This window comes from Rissa tridactyla, chromosome 6 (assembly GCF_028500815.1).
Source record: "Rissa tridactyla isolate bRisTri1 chromosome 6, bRisTri1.patW.cur.20221130, whole genome shotgun sequence".
Taxonomy (NCBI): Eukaryota; Metazoa; Chordata; class Aves; order Charadriiformes; family Laridae; genus Rissa; species Rissa tridactyla.
The window spans coordinates 68600548-68620133 of record NC_071471.1 but is presented as its reverse complement, the minus strand read 5'-3'; the positions used below and the strand labels follow the sequence as shown (position 1 = coordinate 68620133).

The following is a 19586-nucleotide window of genomic DNA, read 5'->3' as shown; positions in this document are numbered from 1 at the left end:
GGAAAGTCAGACAGCTGCTTTTGAAGCAGACTGCATTTCAAATTGAGCTTGGCTCGGTAGGAATAACTTGAAATGTGTCTCTCACCAAAAAACTTCCAAACGGAAATGCAATAATATGTTAATTAGAAAATTCTTTACGTAGCAAAAGGCTCCCAATGAACAATTACTGTATATTTCACATAAGCCTTTTCTAACACAATCTTTATGTGGGGAAAAGAAAATATGAAAGAAAGAACAACAGCATAGAAAACATATAAAATGTTGTATTTGAGTATTTCCCAAGTAGCAATTAAACCTTTCTGTGAAAATCTGCCTCAGACCTTTATTACAAACCAGAATAATACTGAAGAAACTTGACAGATGATATACTCCTTCTCTCCCAGTACAAAAACGGCAAGATCTGGGAAAAGTTTTAAATGACAGATTATTAGAGAACCATCACCCGATATAGAAGATTGACATTTGACTTGATACAATGCTAAACTCAGGCACTTTTTAATACATTCTCAATACAGGTCTTTTCTTCTAACCAGGAAAACCCAAATGCAACACTTGATACCTAAAATGCTGTTTCAGACTAGATTGACTGGTCTGACTAAGGGCATATAAAAGGAAAACTCACCAATACAAATACTTATTGTGTATAAAGCAGCTTTGAGTCCTGTCATCAGCACAGAAAGCCTCACAGCGTTCACAACGCCAGCTCTGTGGCCCTACACCTACTGGTGTGGCCAGCCACCATCAACAATCCTGTGCCCACAGTGCCAAATGCAGACGTGCAATAATTTTATTACTAAACCAACGTCTGCATTAGTGCAGCAATGGAATCAGACTGAAGGGGATGAAACAAGTTAACTCTTCCCAGAGCCAGCAACCAGAATACCTAATGCTCTCCACAGCGGTACGTGCCCCTTTAAAACAACGATGAAAGAAACTCAGTGGTTATAACTCATTTGTGCGCATATTGCTCCACAGAATTTTGTCGACAAAAAAAATACAATACATACATTCAATACATACAGAATACAGCATATAGGACTGAGACACGTGAAATATTTACAGCTATAACATTAGTTAAAGGCTTGACCTTGCTTTTCTGAGAAGAACTGTTGAGTAGCTGACGAGGCCGTTCAGATTGTTTCCTGGAGTATGGCACCCAAGTTCAGGCTGAAGGAAATCACATTATTTTGATTTTTTTTTCTGATTATTTTTTCAGAGGGATGTCTGACACAGTTCTACACAAAGAGACAGTCCTTTTACATAATCCTGGATATCCAGCCCTTAACAGTCCTTCAAAGAGCTCTGCACTTTCCTCCATAAGGAGTTTGCTTTTAGCACTATATTAAATCAGTTAAGTCTTGTTATTCACTTCTTAGCCTCTCGCGAAACTACAGAAGCCAAGCTAAGATAGTAACTCAAACAAGGAGACCTACCAAACAGTACGAATCAAGACCTGATGTCTGCTGACACTCATGTTAGCAAAGCAGGCTAAACTGCAGCAGCTAAAGACTGCATCTCACATAAGCACAACTCATCGTATTCATCAATGTTAACTCAAGCATTTTGTAGTATGGTTATGATTATTTTAGACTATGACAGACTATTGTGAGCAGAATAACTGTAGTTAACTGTTGCGGTGTCTGTAGTCTTTATTCTAGTCCAACACTCTCCCCAGCTGTTTCAGTTTAGCTAAACAAAAGCCTGCAAGCAACCCGAAATGCATTAATAATAATAATAATAACAGCAGCAGCAGCAGCAATAATAATGTAGCTATGACAAACCTTCAGAAATTATCTAGTCTACCCTCCTACTCTTATATTTTTCAAAATCTCAAAGCTGTTGATCAAACTGATAAGGGAGGTGCTTTTTTTTATTGGCGTAAGGATAACTACCACATTAATTCTTTGCCTATCAAGAGGCAAAACATGTATGTGGGGGAGACATTCACTAAAGCAGTTACTTCCCTTTGAAGCTCACAGCAAGTCAGAATACTTTTTAATAGTGCTTTTCGCCCTTGCTTGTTGCTTTGTATAAGGCACTGCAGTCTGCTTGTTTTACAAAATTGTATTTGTTAAGTGTCACTTACCCTAGTTTTGCTAGAAAATCCTTTAGGCATCTCAGACTGTAGCAATCTCAGCTGCACTCAAAGTGAACAATCAGTGACTAGCAAGCTTTAAAAATGAGATTCTTTTAAGTCAGCCAAAACCAGAAACCAAATCTTTCCCTCCCAAAACCACTTGAAACAAATTGCCAATTACAGCAATTATAATAATTTTTCATACATTAAGCTTTCAGTCTCTTGATTCTTGGTCAATTAGTTCTCCAGCACTGAAGAGTTTTCTGCAGTAAATAAAATGTCTACTTTTAAAGCAAACAGAGAGGGATAAAAAAGCAAATACTTCTCACCCCCCCACACCCCTTCTCTCTCTCTCTCAAAAGGAGAAAAACTTTCCTCATTTTGTAGGGAACCTCTAACTTCCACGAGTGAGTTTCCCAAGTTTCAAATTAACAGTCCCTCCCTAACTCCCAGGAAGGCTCTGAGGATTAAAGTTTGTAAAATGCACTGAACATGGAAAGGCCACTGTGATGTAGTATCACAGCATTCCTATTACCTAGCTTGTACCTCTGTCTTTTTGCAGAACTACTAGAGCTTTTTTAACCCCATTTCACAAAGATTTCAACTCAACCTCTTACGAAAGGAGAACTATAAATAGCCTCTTAGATTAAAACCCTTAACAGCTGAGAAGGCTAGAAAGGGAGGTAGATATTATCCACCTTTCAGTACTACAAATTGGGGCTGGAAGGGCTTAATTACCAAGATATACTTAAGAACACACTAAGGGCTGCTATAAAAATTACTCCAATTACAGCAGCTCCACACACATCACTCCACCTGGGAGAGAGGAAACCATCACTTCTGTCTCTTTCCACATACCTCTCCTGCGCCCCATGCTAATAAAGGGCATCATGACCAAACAGCAGCTTCACACCATGCAACAGTTCTGCTGCACGGGCAGAGTCCCTTCTCCCAGATGGCTTAACAGAACCGTTCACGTCCCGCAAACCAAGGATTTGGCTGCTTTTGTTTTCACTTTGAAATCTCAAGGTGGAGATACACTGTTTGCATAACCTATGGCAACAAAATAATTTCAGACAATACATTAGCTTACAAGTTTGGATTTGAACATGAAATTCATGATTTCACATGAACCGCATGCTCACTGTCCTGAAACGGGGAATTCATTCATGGTTTTCCTTACGATTTTGTCTGTGATGTTGTATTCTTATTTATGATTTTTACAGTTATAAATAAATGTGTAATTCACAATGAGTGTTCAGTGAAACAATTCCTGTTAACAGTCAGAAGTCCTTATGGTTTCAGTACTCCTGTGCTAAGCTTTTTGCAATGGTGCTCAACTGGATATTTGAGGTTCCTTCATATATTGTACCTGAAATCAGAAGAAAATAAATCAGAGAACTAGTAAACCACAGCGAGTACATGAAGAGAGACCAAGATATCATTCTAACAGTCCAGTTAGACCATTTAGAATTATGAAGTGAAGCTTTACTGAGCAAATTCTAGAAACGGAATTATTATTTACATAAATGTTCATATTTTGTTATCTGCAACAATAAAAATACTCTTCTGCTGTTACAACATAATGACAAGACTCTTTCCTGAAAAGCAATTCCTAAATAACCAGCAAAAATTAAGTACTTACAAATGCTATCAGCAATAAAAGTCAAAGGGTAATTTGTTAGAAATGTTAAACTGTCAGGTACAAGGATTATCCTGGTGAAAAAGGAAGTCCTGAAAATAAAACTCCACAGAGATTCAGATCTTAAAGGCAAAGAAAGTATTTTCAGTTTTTTTGAACTGGAATTTTCTTAATAGAATGGGACACAGTGTGCGTGTCTGTATTTTATTGGTGTATCTAATGAAACAGTTTAACTAGCCTTACATACAAAGGTGTTTATACCAAAAGTTTTAGTTTTACATTTCATATCTCAGCCTTTGAATCCGTGTTGATTACGGTCTCACATAAAAAATATATTAAAAAATTTAAAAAAAGCCAGTCATTCATCCCCAAACTTTACAACTACTAGTGCTACAAGAAATACTTGTTAAGAAACTACCACTCACCTATCTTGCAGTCACGATAGTACTTTTCTATTGGGTAATTTTTTGTGAATCCAACACCACCCATCCATTCAATACATTTACTAGTTGTCAGTGTTGCAACCTATGAGAATAGTTTCAGAGTTACAATTTCAGAATTCAACTTCATGCCGGTGGTTGTAACTTTTATTCTTTGTAGCTACTTGAAGTGAAAACAAAACAGTAATTAAAGCAGTTACTAGAGCAAGTGGGAAGAGGAAGTACCGATATTTTTGTATTCATTTTCTTTATGCAAGTTATTTTAGAATAAAAGTGACATTTTTCTAAATCAGAGGACATCAAGAATTCACTAACTGTTATTGCAATAGTTCATATGCTGCACTGTGAAAGACGAGCAGCGGTTAGCAAGACAGCAACTACCAAGGGGCAGAAGCAATCCAGTTTGGAAACATAGTAAGACTCGCAGTTGTGACCAGCAGAGTTGAAATGGTCACAAGTGGAGTCTCATCATGCCATTTCTCCAGCCACATAAAGAGAATTCTGAGAAAGTTAAATCTCTCTAGATGAGGGAAAATACTAATTCACTTTCTCTTTTAATGTTGTTGCTTGTTTTTTAAAATTTTATTTAGGGGTGTGAACAGTATATTCTTTGATGGCCTACTTTACATTCTATACACGGACCGAGAACGAGAAACAAGGTCAACGTACCTCCACAGATCTCACAGCAAAACATGAATTCAAAGTTATACATTCAGTAACAGAAGAAACGTTTAAACAGCAGTGAAGTAGATCCACCGCATAAAGAAGATGCGGGTTACCTCAGCAGCGTAGTATTTGGCCATGCTTGCCTCCTTTATGAATGGCCTTCCTGTTTCCGCAAGACGGGCTGCGTTGTAGGTCAGCAATCTCGCCGCCTCCAGCTGCGTGGCCACCTGAGCTATCTGATGTTGCATCCCCTGAAACAGGCACGAAGCAAGTCAGGCAGAACCAGTACCTAGTACTCAGCTGGAATTTCTAGGAAGAACCATTCTTTTCACCAGGGAACACACCTACACTGTAAAATAAAAATACAACATCTAGATGGACTAGTACTTCTGCACATCTCTGCCTTTATGACATCAACATTGGAAAACCTCTGGGCCACCAAAGTCCTTCTAGGAATCACAGTCCCATTCTCTCCTTCCCTCTTCTTGGATTCAGGAGTATGGGGGAACTATTTGCCTGATCGGCTGGACAGGAGGGTTCTACATGAACCTATCTGCACCCATGAATAGCAAGGAAAGTTTCAGCCAAATCTTCATGTTCTCTTCAGCACCACAGAGACATGGGTAGGTCAAAGCTGTATTTTTATTTTGCAGCTCTTTATTGAGAACATTCATACTCAACAAGTCTAGTTCCTGGATGAGCTTAACCAAGAAAGACTTGAAAAAAGTACCTCAAATACAGTGGAGAACTAGCAAGGTGACAACCACTTCTTCCCATGCCCCGTAGCCATGAGAGAAGAGTTAGAAGCAGCATAGAAGTATAGAGGACATGACTGATGAATGGATTCAAAGGGAAGGAAAAAGGTGATGGAACTCACATCTAAATGGTAGGTATTACAGAAGAATAGGTTTATTTAAGGAGACTCAAACATTATGATGACTGAAAATGAACATTTAGTAGCCTAACTTGCTCCTAAAACACAATGAAATATTTCAGTTTGCTAATACTGCTCCCTAAAATTTGCAAAAATATATATGCAGGTCAAAATAACAAAATGATTTGGCAATTAAAAATTCCATTTCCCATTCAAAAGACGCAGTTCCAATCATTTCCTAGATATCTGTGGGTGCTTCCTAAAATTTGTATAGATTATGAGTAGTACTAATGTTCCTTCTCTTCAGACGAGATGTAGGTTTCTTTTAACAAGAAAATTACTATAGTAATTACAATTATATATCTTCCTTATTAAACTATACATCATTTTTGCAACAGTCTTTTTCATTTTAAGATACAGATATTATCATGAAAACTAAATGTCTTTGTATAGCACAGGAAATCTAATAATTCAATCAGTTTTCCTTATCTTTTTATAATTTCTAGTGTCTCCAGAAAAAGGCCTTCCCCTGCACCTCATGAAAGGCTATAAAAACTGAAACACATTCAACATACTATGATATTAAAATTGGAAGAGAAAGGGTTCCATGTGTATTATTTTCAAAGGCAGTGAATACAGTATCAAGCAAAAGGAGTTCTGCTAATAACGTTTTGAAGTTTTAAATTATTTATATGGTACTTGCAAAGGAACATAGCACTGAAGGTATATATTTCACATGGCAGATGAATGCTCATCTGACATTCTTTTGAAAAATTCTCAAATATTGAGAAGTAGAGACAAGACACAAGGTGAAGCACAAATTATGCAAATCAGATGACTCATTTTACTGACATCATCTACTCACAGTAGTTACTACTACTGTGGTAAATACTATTTTCTTGGAGGAAACTTCCCATGTGTTCATTAACAAGTACCTGGAAATCAAATACGCTTTTCCCAAACTGGACTCTCTCCTTTGTATAGGGAATTGTATGGTCAAAACACCCCTGAGCCAGTCCCAACATCTGTAAGAAATAAGACATACTGAGGTGAGTTAGGACAAAAAAAAAAATAAAAGAAATAAATCAAACTTTGAGGAGAAACTTTCTTACTAAAGGCAAAATATGTGTGAAAAGACTATCACTAATTTTTGAACAAAACTTATGGGTCAATTGTGGTTGTGCAAATATTAAGTGTTTCTGGGAATTCTTAATTACATAGGAAATATACTGTAAACTAAAGATCTATAGATCTACGTTACACAATTAAAGGGAAAAGAATTTGAATGATTATTCAAAGCTATTTTCATAATAAAAATAATTTCTAATTTTATAGAAGACTTAGCAGTATAGAAGAACTAGCAATTTATTTCACAAGTTAGAAAATGAATATACTGGAAGGAGAGATAACGTTTGTTCCAGCATTTTCTAGAAAAAAAACAACTCAACATAACAATTTTGGAAGATCCATTGTCTTTTTACACATTCTTTTCACTCGGCAGCAAGGACAGAAAAACACAATTGTTATCTTGGAGGATAACATCTGTGAAAACTACATATAAACATTTATAAAGAAGTAACTCAAATCTACCTTAGTGTCTGATTTGTTAGCTTAAAGAAACATTATGAAATTTGGAAAGTAAACTAGTTTCACGTTAGTTTAACTACCAAATTTTGAGAAGTGTATTCCATTCCAAACAAGATACTAAAGAAAGGATCCTATCTTTCATATATCTTGTCATACATAGTTATTAGTAAAGATCAGTTCGTTTCGCTATATAACTACCATCCATCTGAATGTATTCTATCAACCTAGTTTCTTTCCTAGGAAAAATAAAGATAGGAAATTAAATTAGGGGAAGCATCAAACAAGGCGGGGAGGGGGAATAAAAGGGAAATGAATGGCCTGAAGAACTACCAAAAAGCAAGGTAACATTATATGGTAAAATTAGAATCTCATAAAACTTTTTTAAGTCAAGACGGGCTGCTACAATGTGGCAGTCAGCTGTCACATCAAGCACCTTATGTCAAACTACTTCTAATGATGTACAACAGTGTATGGATATTTTGGATAGACCTACATATTAAGCTGAAAGCCAAGAAAGCTCCAAGAAAATAAAAACATGACTCTGACTGGGTTCAGACACCTACTCCTTAATCATTTAAGATTCTAGGAAAAAAAACCAAAACACAATACCCAGGAAAATGAGTATGTGGGGGGAAAAAAACATAAGAAAATAATACAGTCTGCTGCTAATCAGCTGTATCCCCCAATTTGTTGCCTTCTTGCATAAACTCACATAGATGAACCAAGCATACCAACTTCAGCATCTGTAGCAATATATGCAGCCACCTTGCACTAAAACTATCTGAAACTGTTTTCACAGCCACAATAACACTTTATAAGATGTTCATTATCTTTTAAAACTATTACTACTGAAAAACTAAATTCAATACTACAGGGCTTTAGAACTGCTGTTCTTGTACATTCAAGTACATTTTTCTTAACTTGAAGGTGCCAAGAAAGTAGTAACTAAGATATAACAACTACCTGACCTTAACTTTTAATTAGGTTATAAGTGTAACTTGGAGTAATTAAGAGTAAAATCCAGACCACGTATTCTACTGCCAGAGCCTTTACATTATTTATATCTCTGGGAAAAATAGGGCCCACAGCCCTAGTTTTTAAATGTCATATCAGACAAAGTTTAATCACAGATAATATTTAGAAATGACGGAAAAGCCAACCCGTTTAGCAGCATAGTATACTGCCATGTGGAAAGTCTAAACTTCATGAGGATTATTACTTCTGGTCTGTTTGCAACTAGGGCAAATGATAAGGGAGATCAGTAGTACAAACACATTACACCCTACACAGCATAACTACATCCACAACAAAGTAGAAACAAAGAAAAGATTACTTTCAGAAGTAAATTAAAAAGATAAAAACTTGCCATAAGTCATTTTATTATAGGGCTGATCCTGATTTCCACTGAAATCAGCAGCAATCTGAGATCCAAACTGAGTTTACAACAAAATACAACATTCTCAAATAACTCCAAGGTCAGCAAATATTTTTCCCTAAGATGACATAAGGTCCAATTTTCAAACGCAACAATGAATTAGGACACTTCTGCTATAAAAAAAAAATCATATTTATTTTAAAAAGAAGTTGACTTTTAAGTTGTTGGGAAAACATCAATTATCATAAGGTCACATTTGGCAATGCTACACAATCACAGTTAGAAGCATTAATATTATACATTTCAGTTGTGTTATATTTTCCAAAGCTAGTCTTCTTTGTAAAATAAATTTGCATAATAGAAGAAAAAAATGTTGATATATTTCAGTAGCAATAAGTTAACCACCAAAGACAAACTAATTGCCATTTAATGTTTTCTAAATCTATTGCTTATGTCACTGAAGGAGAATTTTACCATTTACAGTTGTTTCAATATTTTTCTGTAACTTAGATACAGGAATAGTGACATCTAGTGGCAATTTAGGTTCTAATAAAGTATTTTCTAAATGGTTTATTTGTATTAGCTTTAAATATTTTCTGAATTTCAATCCAAATTCAAAGTTGTATACTGATTGTATTCAGAATTAAACAAAATTACCCACCTGTGCAGCAATACCTATTCTGCCAGTATTTAGCATTCCAATTGCATACTTATAGCCTCGTCCAACCTGTCCCAGGATATTGGTCTCGGGAACCTAAAGAATAAAACCACTCAGTTATTTCTCTTCTACTCTGCTTTGCAACTGCTAGTAGGGTTCACGGGTGAATCAGTGTAAATGTTTTATTTAATGTTCCTCATAAGTGAAGGCACAAAACATAAATCAGACTTTTGATTCCTAGAATATCTGATTAATCACTTCCTGATACATGTGATTATAAACTGATGACTGAGAAAAACTATCAAAATTCAAGAAACCCAATCCCCCTCAGACTTCTGTGAAAGAATAGGGAGGAAAAAGTTAAAATATGCCAAACAATCAGTATGTCTAAGAAAAATATAATGGGAATTTAGTTAACATTCCTTCCCTATATGTGGTCCAGTTCCAATTATACACAAATTATGCTTCAATAAGTAAACAACTTACAATACCTTAACATTTTCAAATGTTACTGGGCAGGTAGAAGACGCTCTGATTCCAAGCTTGTCCTCCTTCTTCCCTACATGTAGTCCCTCTGTGTCACGATCTACTATGAAGCATGTAATTCCCCTGTATCCCTAGGGCGAATTAAAAAATAATCAAGAACTGTTTTTTATACTAATATCACCAAATGGCAGTCAAAACATCTCATTCCAATACTGAAACTTTACAACTGCTTAGTATTATATTACTAGATAAAACACCGGCACCGTCATCTATTCCCTCTATGTCTGCTATTTATGGTTTAACAAAGGCCAGAGATATCTTTCTATTAAAATATTCCATGTGGAAAACATAATCAGAACAACCTTAAAAGTTCTCTTGATAAGACAGGGGACTGGTATTATGTAAGTGAAACAGACGGGACTGTGCTACTTGTCTATACTGGAAATCACTGGGAAAGCAAGTTATTGCTGTGCAGTGAAGTTACTGCTTGCTGTTGGAACATACATCCCAGTCAAACAACGGACTGCAAGAAGACACCAGGTATCTTTAGTCTAAAGTGGTTGAACGAATAATGATTCTAAACCCATCTGTCAGACGATTCTATAGGACGCAGGATTTTACTCAGGCCCAATTACTTCAGCTACCTTTCCTCATGGAATGCTGCATATATACTCTTCCTTTTAAGGTTATCCAAAGTAAGAGCACTGAGACTGCCAGCACTGGGAACTATGCTTGAATATTCGAAGTGCAGCATAACTGTAAGTATTATAACAGACCTAATCTAACACCCAGAATTGGTGCCCACATTCTCCTTCTGATTCCAGTTTGCAGAAAACTGGTATCACTGCCTCATCACTTTAGAGAGGTAGTGGGAATATAATTAATAAAGCAGTCTGAAATCATTATGATGGTTGCTCTTAAAAAGCTCAAAGAGTTGATTTGGTGTTCAGATAATGATCTGGACAGGACACTAAATAACGCATGTGACAACACGTGGATCATATAGCCAATCTAAATCCTGGCATCTCCTACATACGGGCTTACAATCTTCACATCTTTGAATTTTTGAACTATATTCTTGAGGTACAGAACGGTGATTCCTGATAGCTGTCACTTTCTTTTTCCCCTCTGTGTAATTCTTATTCCCAGCTCTCCCTCCTTTCCAGCACTCATTCTTGCTGCCCCAGCTAAAACGGCAGCAGTGTCTTCTCTTATGCAGCATACTACAAGGTCCATGAGACAGAAACACGAGGTGTTCCTGACCATGTTCCCACCTCTCGCTGCCCCTAACGCCCACAGCACCTCTCTCACTAAGAGGGTGACACTGAGAGGCAGAAAGAGTCCTGTGATTCTTCTGGAAGAGGCACCTCTTATTGAAGAGGCGGCTGGTGCTTCAATCTCACCTCCATGACAGCCCATCTCACCGAACAGGGGCTGCTAGTGCAGAGCGTATATTTCAGTACACAATTCTACACTGGTCTGTTTTCTCATTTATACTGACATCAACTGTTATTTAATCTTTGAGCAGCATTGACTTTTAATCTCCTTCTTGAATATTTAAAAGCAAATTTTTAACTTTAAGCACACAATGTATTATATATTTCTAAAACGTTACACTAACGCAGAAACAACTCCAGATTACACAGCAAAGCACAGCAGTTAACAAATACAGAAACTGGCTTATCAAACATATTTTGATATTTCATTGTATGTTGTGCTCAATTCACCCACCAGCTTGTGAAGAAATTAACAAAAATTCAGAAAGTGACATGATATTTAACTGTTTGATATAATAAAAGAAAACCCCCTCTTCTTATTTAGTCAAAACCTGAAATTTTGATTTAAAAAAAATACCTTCAAGTTAAAAATTTAAGAGATACTGGAAGTAGTTTAAAAAAAGAAATAAAAATTTTAAACTATTGAGTTTTGTATTTGATTATCACTCTACTGTATTGGCATAGTACATTTTAAAGCCTCCAGTTGACTTTTTTGAATCTACTACCTATACGCAAATTGATGGCAAAACTTGAAACACACATATTCAGCTATGTATTTTTTACCTGAGCATAATTTGCTAATGTATTCTTCTTAGTTTTCCTGTACATGTAGCCTAAGCTCTATTTTGCCTTTTAACAACAGCAACTTGTCAGTTCAGCCAGAAGGGCTGGAAAGACTACCTGTTCTTCTGTTACTCAGAATAATACCAATGCATGCTGTGCTCTTCATCTAAGCAATTACGATGCTGACATTTTTATTTTCCCTGGTGGGAGGAATTTATTAAATTGCTCAGCAAGTTCTCAATTTTGTTGGGAAATATTTTTAAAGGTTTGCCGTCAGCTAGGAAAAAGTTCAAAGAATATTAACCTTTAACATCAAATTATTAATAGAATAACAGTTTCATATATCATCAGCTGTCACTGAAACGCAACTATTCTTTAGCAACTTACTAAGGACGGATCTGTATTTGCCATCACAAAGAAAACTCCTGCGTGTTCTGCTAAGCTAATCCACATCTTTGAGCCATTGATGATGTAGTAGTCTCCTTTCTTTTCAGCCCGAGTCTTCAAAGAAAAAGCATCACTGCCAGATCCAGCCTCCGAAAGACAGAAACTGCCTATCTGTCAATTGAAGGGAAAAATTCATTTTCATTTTTACTGTACATATAGGCACAACATATAAAAAATTCTGCAACAAAAACAGTTATAAAGAAGCTTAAGCCTCTTAAATTCAAACATTTTAACTGATTGCATCAAAGTAACTTAAGTTTCAGATATGGAGCTGAAGAATAGAAACGCTATGTAATCACATGTCTCTCAAAGTCAACTACTTCAAAGTTCTTTTCCACAGTAAATTAAATTTTAATGAAACTAATAAGCATCTTTCCACTTTTACCTCTCAGCTACTGATGACAGGGCATATCTATATCACCACAGATCTCAGCTCTAACCAGTGCTTCAAAGTTCACACGTATTTTCCAATGTTGCAGCCACCCATTTAGTTACTGAAAAAAACCCACACCACTAACATTACTCAACTATTAAAAATTATATTATAGTTTAGTAAAGTGAGAATTTAACTCACTGTATCTTTAGCCACTCTGGGCAAGTAAGTTCTCTTTTGTTCTTCTGTTCCATATGTGGTAAACAACTTATTTGTTAGTGTATTTTGGAGTTCACATAGAAGAGCTACAGCTGGATCAACTTTGGCCAATTCTTCTACCACCAATATGATTGAAAAAAATGAAGCTCCAGTTCCTCCATATTCTTCCCCAAGATCAATACTCATCAGCTGCAATGTAAAATACACGAATATATCAATCTGCTGGTTCCTTTCAACAACTTTTTAGTTCAAGATGATACTTAAAAGATTAAAATGAAAATGACAGAATGTAAGTATTTCCATATCCTTCCCCAAAGACTTGTTTTCCTTCAATACTCTTAACAAACTAACAATTCTTCACAGAAGTTGATACTCAATTCATGCAAGAATTCATGCAGTATACAGGCCGATCATCACCCTAATTTAATTACATTTTCCAGAACCATGGCATTCTCAATAGAATTCTAGTATTTAGTGTGTTATTGTATAAAATGACATTCTAAACACATGCAAGCTTTAGGTTTGATAGCAGGAAAGGCTAAAATTGAAGCCAGGAATGATCAACAGGATATCTGCAAAACAAGTCCTTGTGATTGGCCAGTAAGGGCATAAAGGACTCCTGATACACTTTTCCAGCGACACTTACCAAAGTGATGCTGGTTCTAGTATTCTATGCAATTATGCTTATCCAATTAAAAAAAAGTTTAAAAAGGGCAGGGGGAGGAAGACAAGGAACTCAAAGATAAGATGAAGAATGTGGTATGGGAGAGGGAGAGATGGAAAGGACATTACAGTAAAAGATGGAGAAGAAAGTTGCCTTGCGGTTGGTAAACCCAATATCTGTAGTGATTCCTTAGTTCATTCAAATTATATCCCTCAATCTCTTAATCTAAAAATCTGGAAAGTGCACTGCTAGAGATTCATAAAATGACGTCACTTTCTGAATAAAAGATTAAGTAAAAGTGTACAGACCCCTTGTTCAAACAATCCCTGTATTATAGAGTCTTCCATTTTTGAATTCTCATCCATTTTTTGCACCAAAGGTGCAACTCGTTCCTGAGCAAATTTTGTCACTGTAATGAAGAGAAGAAAGACAACGTGTAAGTATTCCAATACTCTCCTTGAAGATCAATATAACAGTCATGTGGTACTTCTGACAGGTTACGCATGTATTCCCTGACTCTCCTAGACAAGTTAATAAAAGGACAAATTGGTGCCCGAGTGAAACAAGGTGATGTGCCACCAGGCTCAATTATAATTGCTTTCTGAACTCAGCTTCAACTCTCTAAACCAAAACAAATACTTCCTATAAATTCAGAAACTTTGAAAACATCTCAGCAACACTTACATAGCATTGGTTGACTAAAAAAAATTATAGAAAATATTTCAAATACATCCCTTATTTGGTTAGCTGTATCACATTTCTTTATAAATGAAACTTGTTTGGGAAGATGTTCTCAGGCTTTAATGCGTGTTATTCTGAATGCACAAAATCCTATAAGACTGCTCCTGTTTATTCAGAGCCTTTTATAAGCTCTCTCCCAGATGTGCAGTTTCTCACTCTTTCACCTTTGCTCTGAGGATCCCTTCTGAAACACGGTCTTCTTCATGCAGGCCTGGCTGCATGGCAGACACTCACATCACATCTGTCACCGTTCTGGGTATACTTGAAATCTCCAAAAACCAGCTGCAGCCAAACTAAACACTTCAGAAAGGGAAGGAGTCAATGCCAGGCAACTACACTTCTGTGACAGCAACAGTTTTAAACAACTAATATTTATGCAGAGTAAACTGCACTGTGGTATGTGGAACTGTGCTATGGTAACGTGGAAAAAAAGCATTACATTTCTCTCTTGTGAGCTAAAGCAGTTTTAAAATCAAGCACAATCCCACACAGCAATCTCAACATTTAACTAGAAATAAAGAATGAAAGAAAATTTTTAAGCTAAAATTTCACTTTTAGTTAGACATTTCTGAATTTTAACCACACAGATAATAGGTACCCATATTTTTCAGCATTTTCTCCTCTTCGGTGAATGTTTGAAGCGGGGCACAGACAACTCCATCACCGGCTAGATTTGGCTTAAGTTCTGATTTGGAGGATCTAAAGACACATGGAGAAGCCCTCCAAGGAGCCAAGTACAATGGCAAATTTCTTTTCAGCTGTTGACAATAAACACAGAACATCAGAACAGTTAATAGAACTTGCATTTGTAGACAGACAACAATACACATTATTACCCAGTGCTTTTATTCAGGAATGAACAGGAAATACAATTTACATTCAATGTCTAGTTTGAAGGGTTTTGAGAAGATATAACACCCACCCTCCCAGTGTCCTAAAATAATATGTCCTTTAATTACTCTTCTTTTAACCCTAAGCAATTTTCTTTCAGGAAGTTTGCTAACACAATATTTTTTCACAAAGTATTCAGAAATATTAATTTTAGTCCATTTTAGTGTTTACAGCAAATAAACCCTGCTGATAGTATTTATTTTTATAGATCATTTTGTAAGCCTGCTGCAATAGTAGTAAGTGTATATTTCGATAGAATTAATCTCCTCATTAACAAATATGATAACAGTAAATGTAAAATAGACATACAAATGTTCTTACAGAAGAACAGTCAACTTTAATGGTAGACAGCTTTCTCCCTGACTTTCTAGGGGCCAGTAACTCTCAATTCTAAAGCAATCTGATAGCGTTTCACCTGGATTATTGGTATTTTGCTGTGAAAGGGTGTACCTTTAACAGCACTGTGGATTTTTGTGTTCAAACTGAGTTCTTATCCACCACTTCATGATTTTCAGAGTGAACACGCGTTTCATAGATGAAGCCCTGGCATTTGACTGTGTTTGTGTAGTTAATTTCTATATAATTAGTTTAAATCCTATAGTAAGTATGTTGATAGTACTATGTAACAAATAATTACTCTATCTTATTTGGTTGATTTATTAAAAAAGTACAGGAAGGAACTAAAATTGAGTAATTTATGCTTAACATCTCCCAATTCATCCATGACATACAATAATTCCAAATGACATCAAGAAGCATTAGTTATCCAACCAAGAGAGTGGAGGAACATCCTACTATAGGGGAGTGGTATTAAGCACATGTGGCAAAAGTCACAAAAATTAACAGAACAGACAGTGGCTTTTGGGAGCAAGCTACACACAGTGATTGTCAGGTGGGTGGACATAGATAATGTGACAAGTACTTGGTTTGTACCTTGGAGAACTATATTTAGTGTTCAAAGACTTACTCAAGTAGGTAACAGCAGGTGTTGGAAAGGAACACGTTTGGTTTGAAAGTTAATATACCTTCTAACCACAGAATAATTTCTTAGGGTTTTAAAAAAAAAAATTAGCATAATGAATATGATCTGGCTCAAAACGTAACAGGCTAACAGTAGCTAAACTGCTGCAAAACGTATTCCTGAAAAGCAATATTCAAAAAAAGCATAGTTCGACTGACTCAAAAGAGGCAAGACAAAAAAATGGCTTTGCTCTTACAGCTCCCAAACTCCAACATATTCTGTGGCTAAGACCTATAGATCAGTTCTTTGCTACAGATATTCATCCCCATTGCTATGTCAGTCTAAAGCGTGGAGATATTAATGTCTTACTGAGACAACTGCTGACAGAAGCCCCCAGTAGAGACACAGCTGTGCAATAAAAATAATGTATGTACGAGCAGATGCCTGCCAACACACATTTTTGCCAGCACACACTCCTAACCCCACAGTGAGCAGACCAACTGACTGTGCCATAACCAGGCTGCTATTTAGCTCACAGAATGCAAGACAACTTTGCAATGCATACTGTGGTAGCAGCATTCCTCAAAAAATGGCAGAAACTTTGGGGTCAGGAAGTAAAAATTCCTTTGATCCTTCTAATAATTCACTCTCTTTCATGTTGGCTTCCAACACCTGTCATCTCCCTGGCTGAAGAACTGATGGACTCCTTTTCTCTTAGAGACAAGATGCACAAGTCTATTACGGTAAGGAAACTCCGACTTCAGCACAACTGGTCATGCACAACGAAAAATAATAATCATAAGAAGTGGCAATATAGAAAACAAATATTGCTGTGAACATTCAATGTTCACTCACATTCAACACCTCTGGTCACATAAAACAAATACTGACTAGTGGGGCTAATTCATGAATACAAAGTTTGGATGACCAACAATAGCTGCAACACTTTCAAATGAAGACTAAGTTACTGGAGTCACTGTAGGTCTTAATGGAAAAAAAAAAAAAGAAAGAGTTGCTTTAATAGAGATAAAATCCAAGGCAACCATGTTCTGGAAGCTGTCAGTCAGGAATAGATTATTTACAGAACATCCAGCTATGGTAGGGTCACTCAACACCCAGATGTGCAAGACTACTAAACATCCACCTGCATAAGTCCATACTCTTAATAAGGTCTGAGAAGGAAAAACATAAATATAGATACATACACACATATATTTAACACAGTATGCTTCCTGAGTAGTCATACCATTACAAATCACACACACATCCTGCTTCTTCCACTACTTTATTTCCAAGTAAAAAGAAAAGTGCATTTTTCTTTCATGGCGGCATAACCAAAGATGAATCACTGAGAATATTTCACCAGTACTGACCAAGAGCTGTCAGGAAAAATGCATAGTGCCTTTTTAAAAACACAAAGCTTTTGGAAAAGCTGCAAGTAGGTACACTCAGTAGGCAATAAGCCAGTACTGTTGAAACAAGAACAGGTGGTACTCTGGGATCACTTCTACATTTGTTTGATAGCACCTGACACTTGGATGTAGAATTATCGACCACATAGGTGAACACATCACTAAATGCAGGCAGAAAGCTCTGCTGTGTCCAAAGCACGAAGTACAGATTTTGTAGACCACAGAAAATACACAGATTTTTCTCATGTGCTTTAATGAAAACAGAAAGCTGGACAAACTTGATTAACAGCAGCTCAGCAAGGTCAAGCACAAGTGTGCAGGGCTGTAATGGCTGAGGTGACCTGCCTGGCTAGCAAGTAGCTTTCAAACACGGTAAACAGCTCAGGGTTTGTTACAGGTAGCAGGCAACAACGCCAAAGGTTTTGAGAAAGTCAGTGCCCACAGTAACTCTCCCTTCACTTTGCCTCAGTAGAAACCACCCCAGGCTTTCCTCCTCCCCAGAGCTTTCACTTGAAGGATATCCCACTGCAACCAACCCACTTGAGAGCAGCAGAGAAAGGTGTCCTACCACACCAGGAGAAACAAAGGTAACCCTCAGCATACCTATGCAGACACGGTTTGATAAACGTTTGTCTGATACTTGATTGAGATGGCGCTACAGGACAAAAGGAATATTCATAACAAGGTTACCTTGTAAAGTCTTAAAACCAGTAGGATGACCCCAAGGGCCAGGGCCTACATTGGCAACACCCACACGCAGAGCAGCAACCTAAAGGTATGCCAGAGTAACAGCACAGTGTAGAAATGATTCTTTATTTCAACCTTCAGATTTTTAAAAGAATATAATCAAGTCACCACATTATTGTTTATATTTTTTTTCATGCAGCCGTATAGTATTACTAACTTTCAGATAGTTATTTAAAGTCCGTGTACGTTACTCACATGCTTTGATACTGCTTCCCTGCTTTTTCTTTCCCCCTCTTTTTCTGTAGGTAAGGTAATGATTTACGCTGCTACAAGATTCAGACTGCTTGCCCTACTAAACATGTGCATTTGAAAACTAGTTTCTGGGTTGCTGATAACATTGATTTTTCTGTTTATCTCAATTGTTACCTCCACCTCAGCTCTTTAAAGATTAGTTCTTTTTCTGTCTGTTTGTTTTGCAATCTAAAATGAGCTTTTAATGCTGGCAGACCTGGCAGCAGCACTAAGATATAAACATAAAAAGGCCAAGGCAGTATATTTTGCAAAGCTCACTTTGCTTTCCTTGATGACTTCCCCTCCCAAACCTGCCCTAGTTGCCTTCCAGACAGCTCCCACTTCTCAGCAGAGAAGTTCCACCACAGGAAGCTTGCTTGATCTCCTTTACAGGGTTGGTTTTCTTTATTTCAATTGTCACAACGCACCCACAAGCTGCCACGAGAAGGTCCCAGGCCAGCACACCTTCTCACTCCGCACAGCAAGTAAACGAGTGTGGCATAAACCCAAATTCTCTGCTTGTTTCCTTTACCTTTTGATCACCCCTACAGTACCACAAGTCTGTCTAGGTAAGTAACGGAGACATCCAAGCACCTCAGCTACTGGAGCTGTGCTGCCTTCTCACAGGCCCATCAGCCACGGGCTGCCCCAACTACAAGCCCTTTCACAAGACTTGCTTTTCTTAGAAAGAAATTACCCAGTACCACCCTTCCGTACAAAAAAAACCCGCAAGACAGAAGAAGAGGGATTGCCAAACTCCCCCTCACTCCCTACAGTTCGCACCTGAAGCGGCCGAGCAGACACCACAACCCGCCCGGCGGCCCCCCCGGCAGCCTTAACCGGCGGCGTAAGGTGAGGGCGGACCCCGCGCTGCCGGATCCCCAGACACTCCCTCAGCCGCCCCGCCGCTCCCTGAATCACCCCACTTCACCTTCGCGCCGCTCCTCAGCCAGCCGGCCGCCGCCGCCGCCATCGCCATCTTAACGCCCGCCCCCTCCCGGCCCCGCCCCGAGCCACCGCCCCCCGGGCGCGGTC

General features: G+C 37.5%; 1 protein-coding gene across 1 annotated transcript; it reads right to left on the bottom strand.

The window, feature by feature from the left end:
• Positions 1–243: 243 nt before the first annotated feature.
• On the bottom strand, positions 244–19555 carry ACADSB (acyl-CoA dehydrogenase short/branched chain). Its single transcript, XM_054205839.1, has 11 exons — positions 19483–19555; positions 14908–15067; positions 13877–13977; positions 12887–13093; positions 12253–12423; positions 9811–9936; positions 9323–9415; positions 6635–6724; positions 4939–5076; positions 4145–4244; positions 244–3449 (listed from the first exon to the last, which is right to left on the bottom strand). The coding sequence occupies exons 1-11, from the start codon at positions 19528–19530 to the stop codon at positions 3379–3381; spliced, it is 1305 nt and encodes a 434-aa protein (XP_054061814.1). The 5' UTR covers positions 19531–19555; the 3' UTR covers positions 244–3378.
• Between the last annotated feature and the right edge of the window lie 31 nt (positions 19556–19586).

Bases quoted from the DNA above. Each gene is read 5' to 3' on its own strand.
- ACADSB (XM_054205839.1), bottom strand. From the start codon at position 19,530: ATGGCGATGGCGGCGGCGGCGGCCGGCTGGCTGAGGAGCGGCGCGAAG. The intron at 15,068-19,482 runs GTGAAGTGGGGT...TATTGTCAACAG, and splicing joins GGCTGAGGAGCGGCGCGAAG to CTGAAAAGAAATTTGCCATT. The intron at 9,937-12,252 runs GTAAGTTGCTAA...AATTCGCCCTAG, and splicing joins CAAATACAGATCCGTCCTTA to GGATACAGGGGAATTACATG.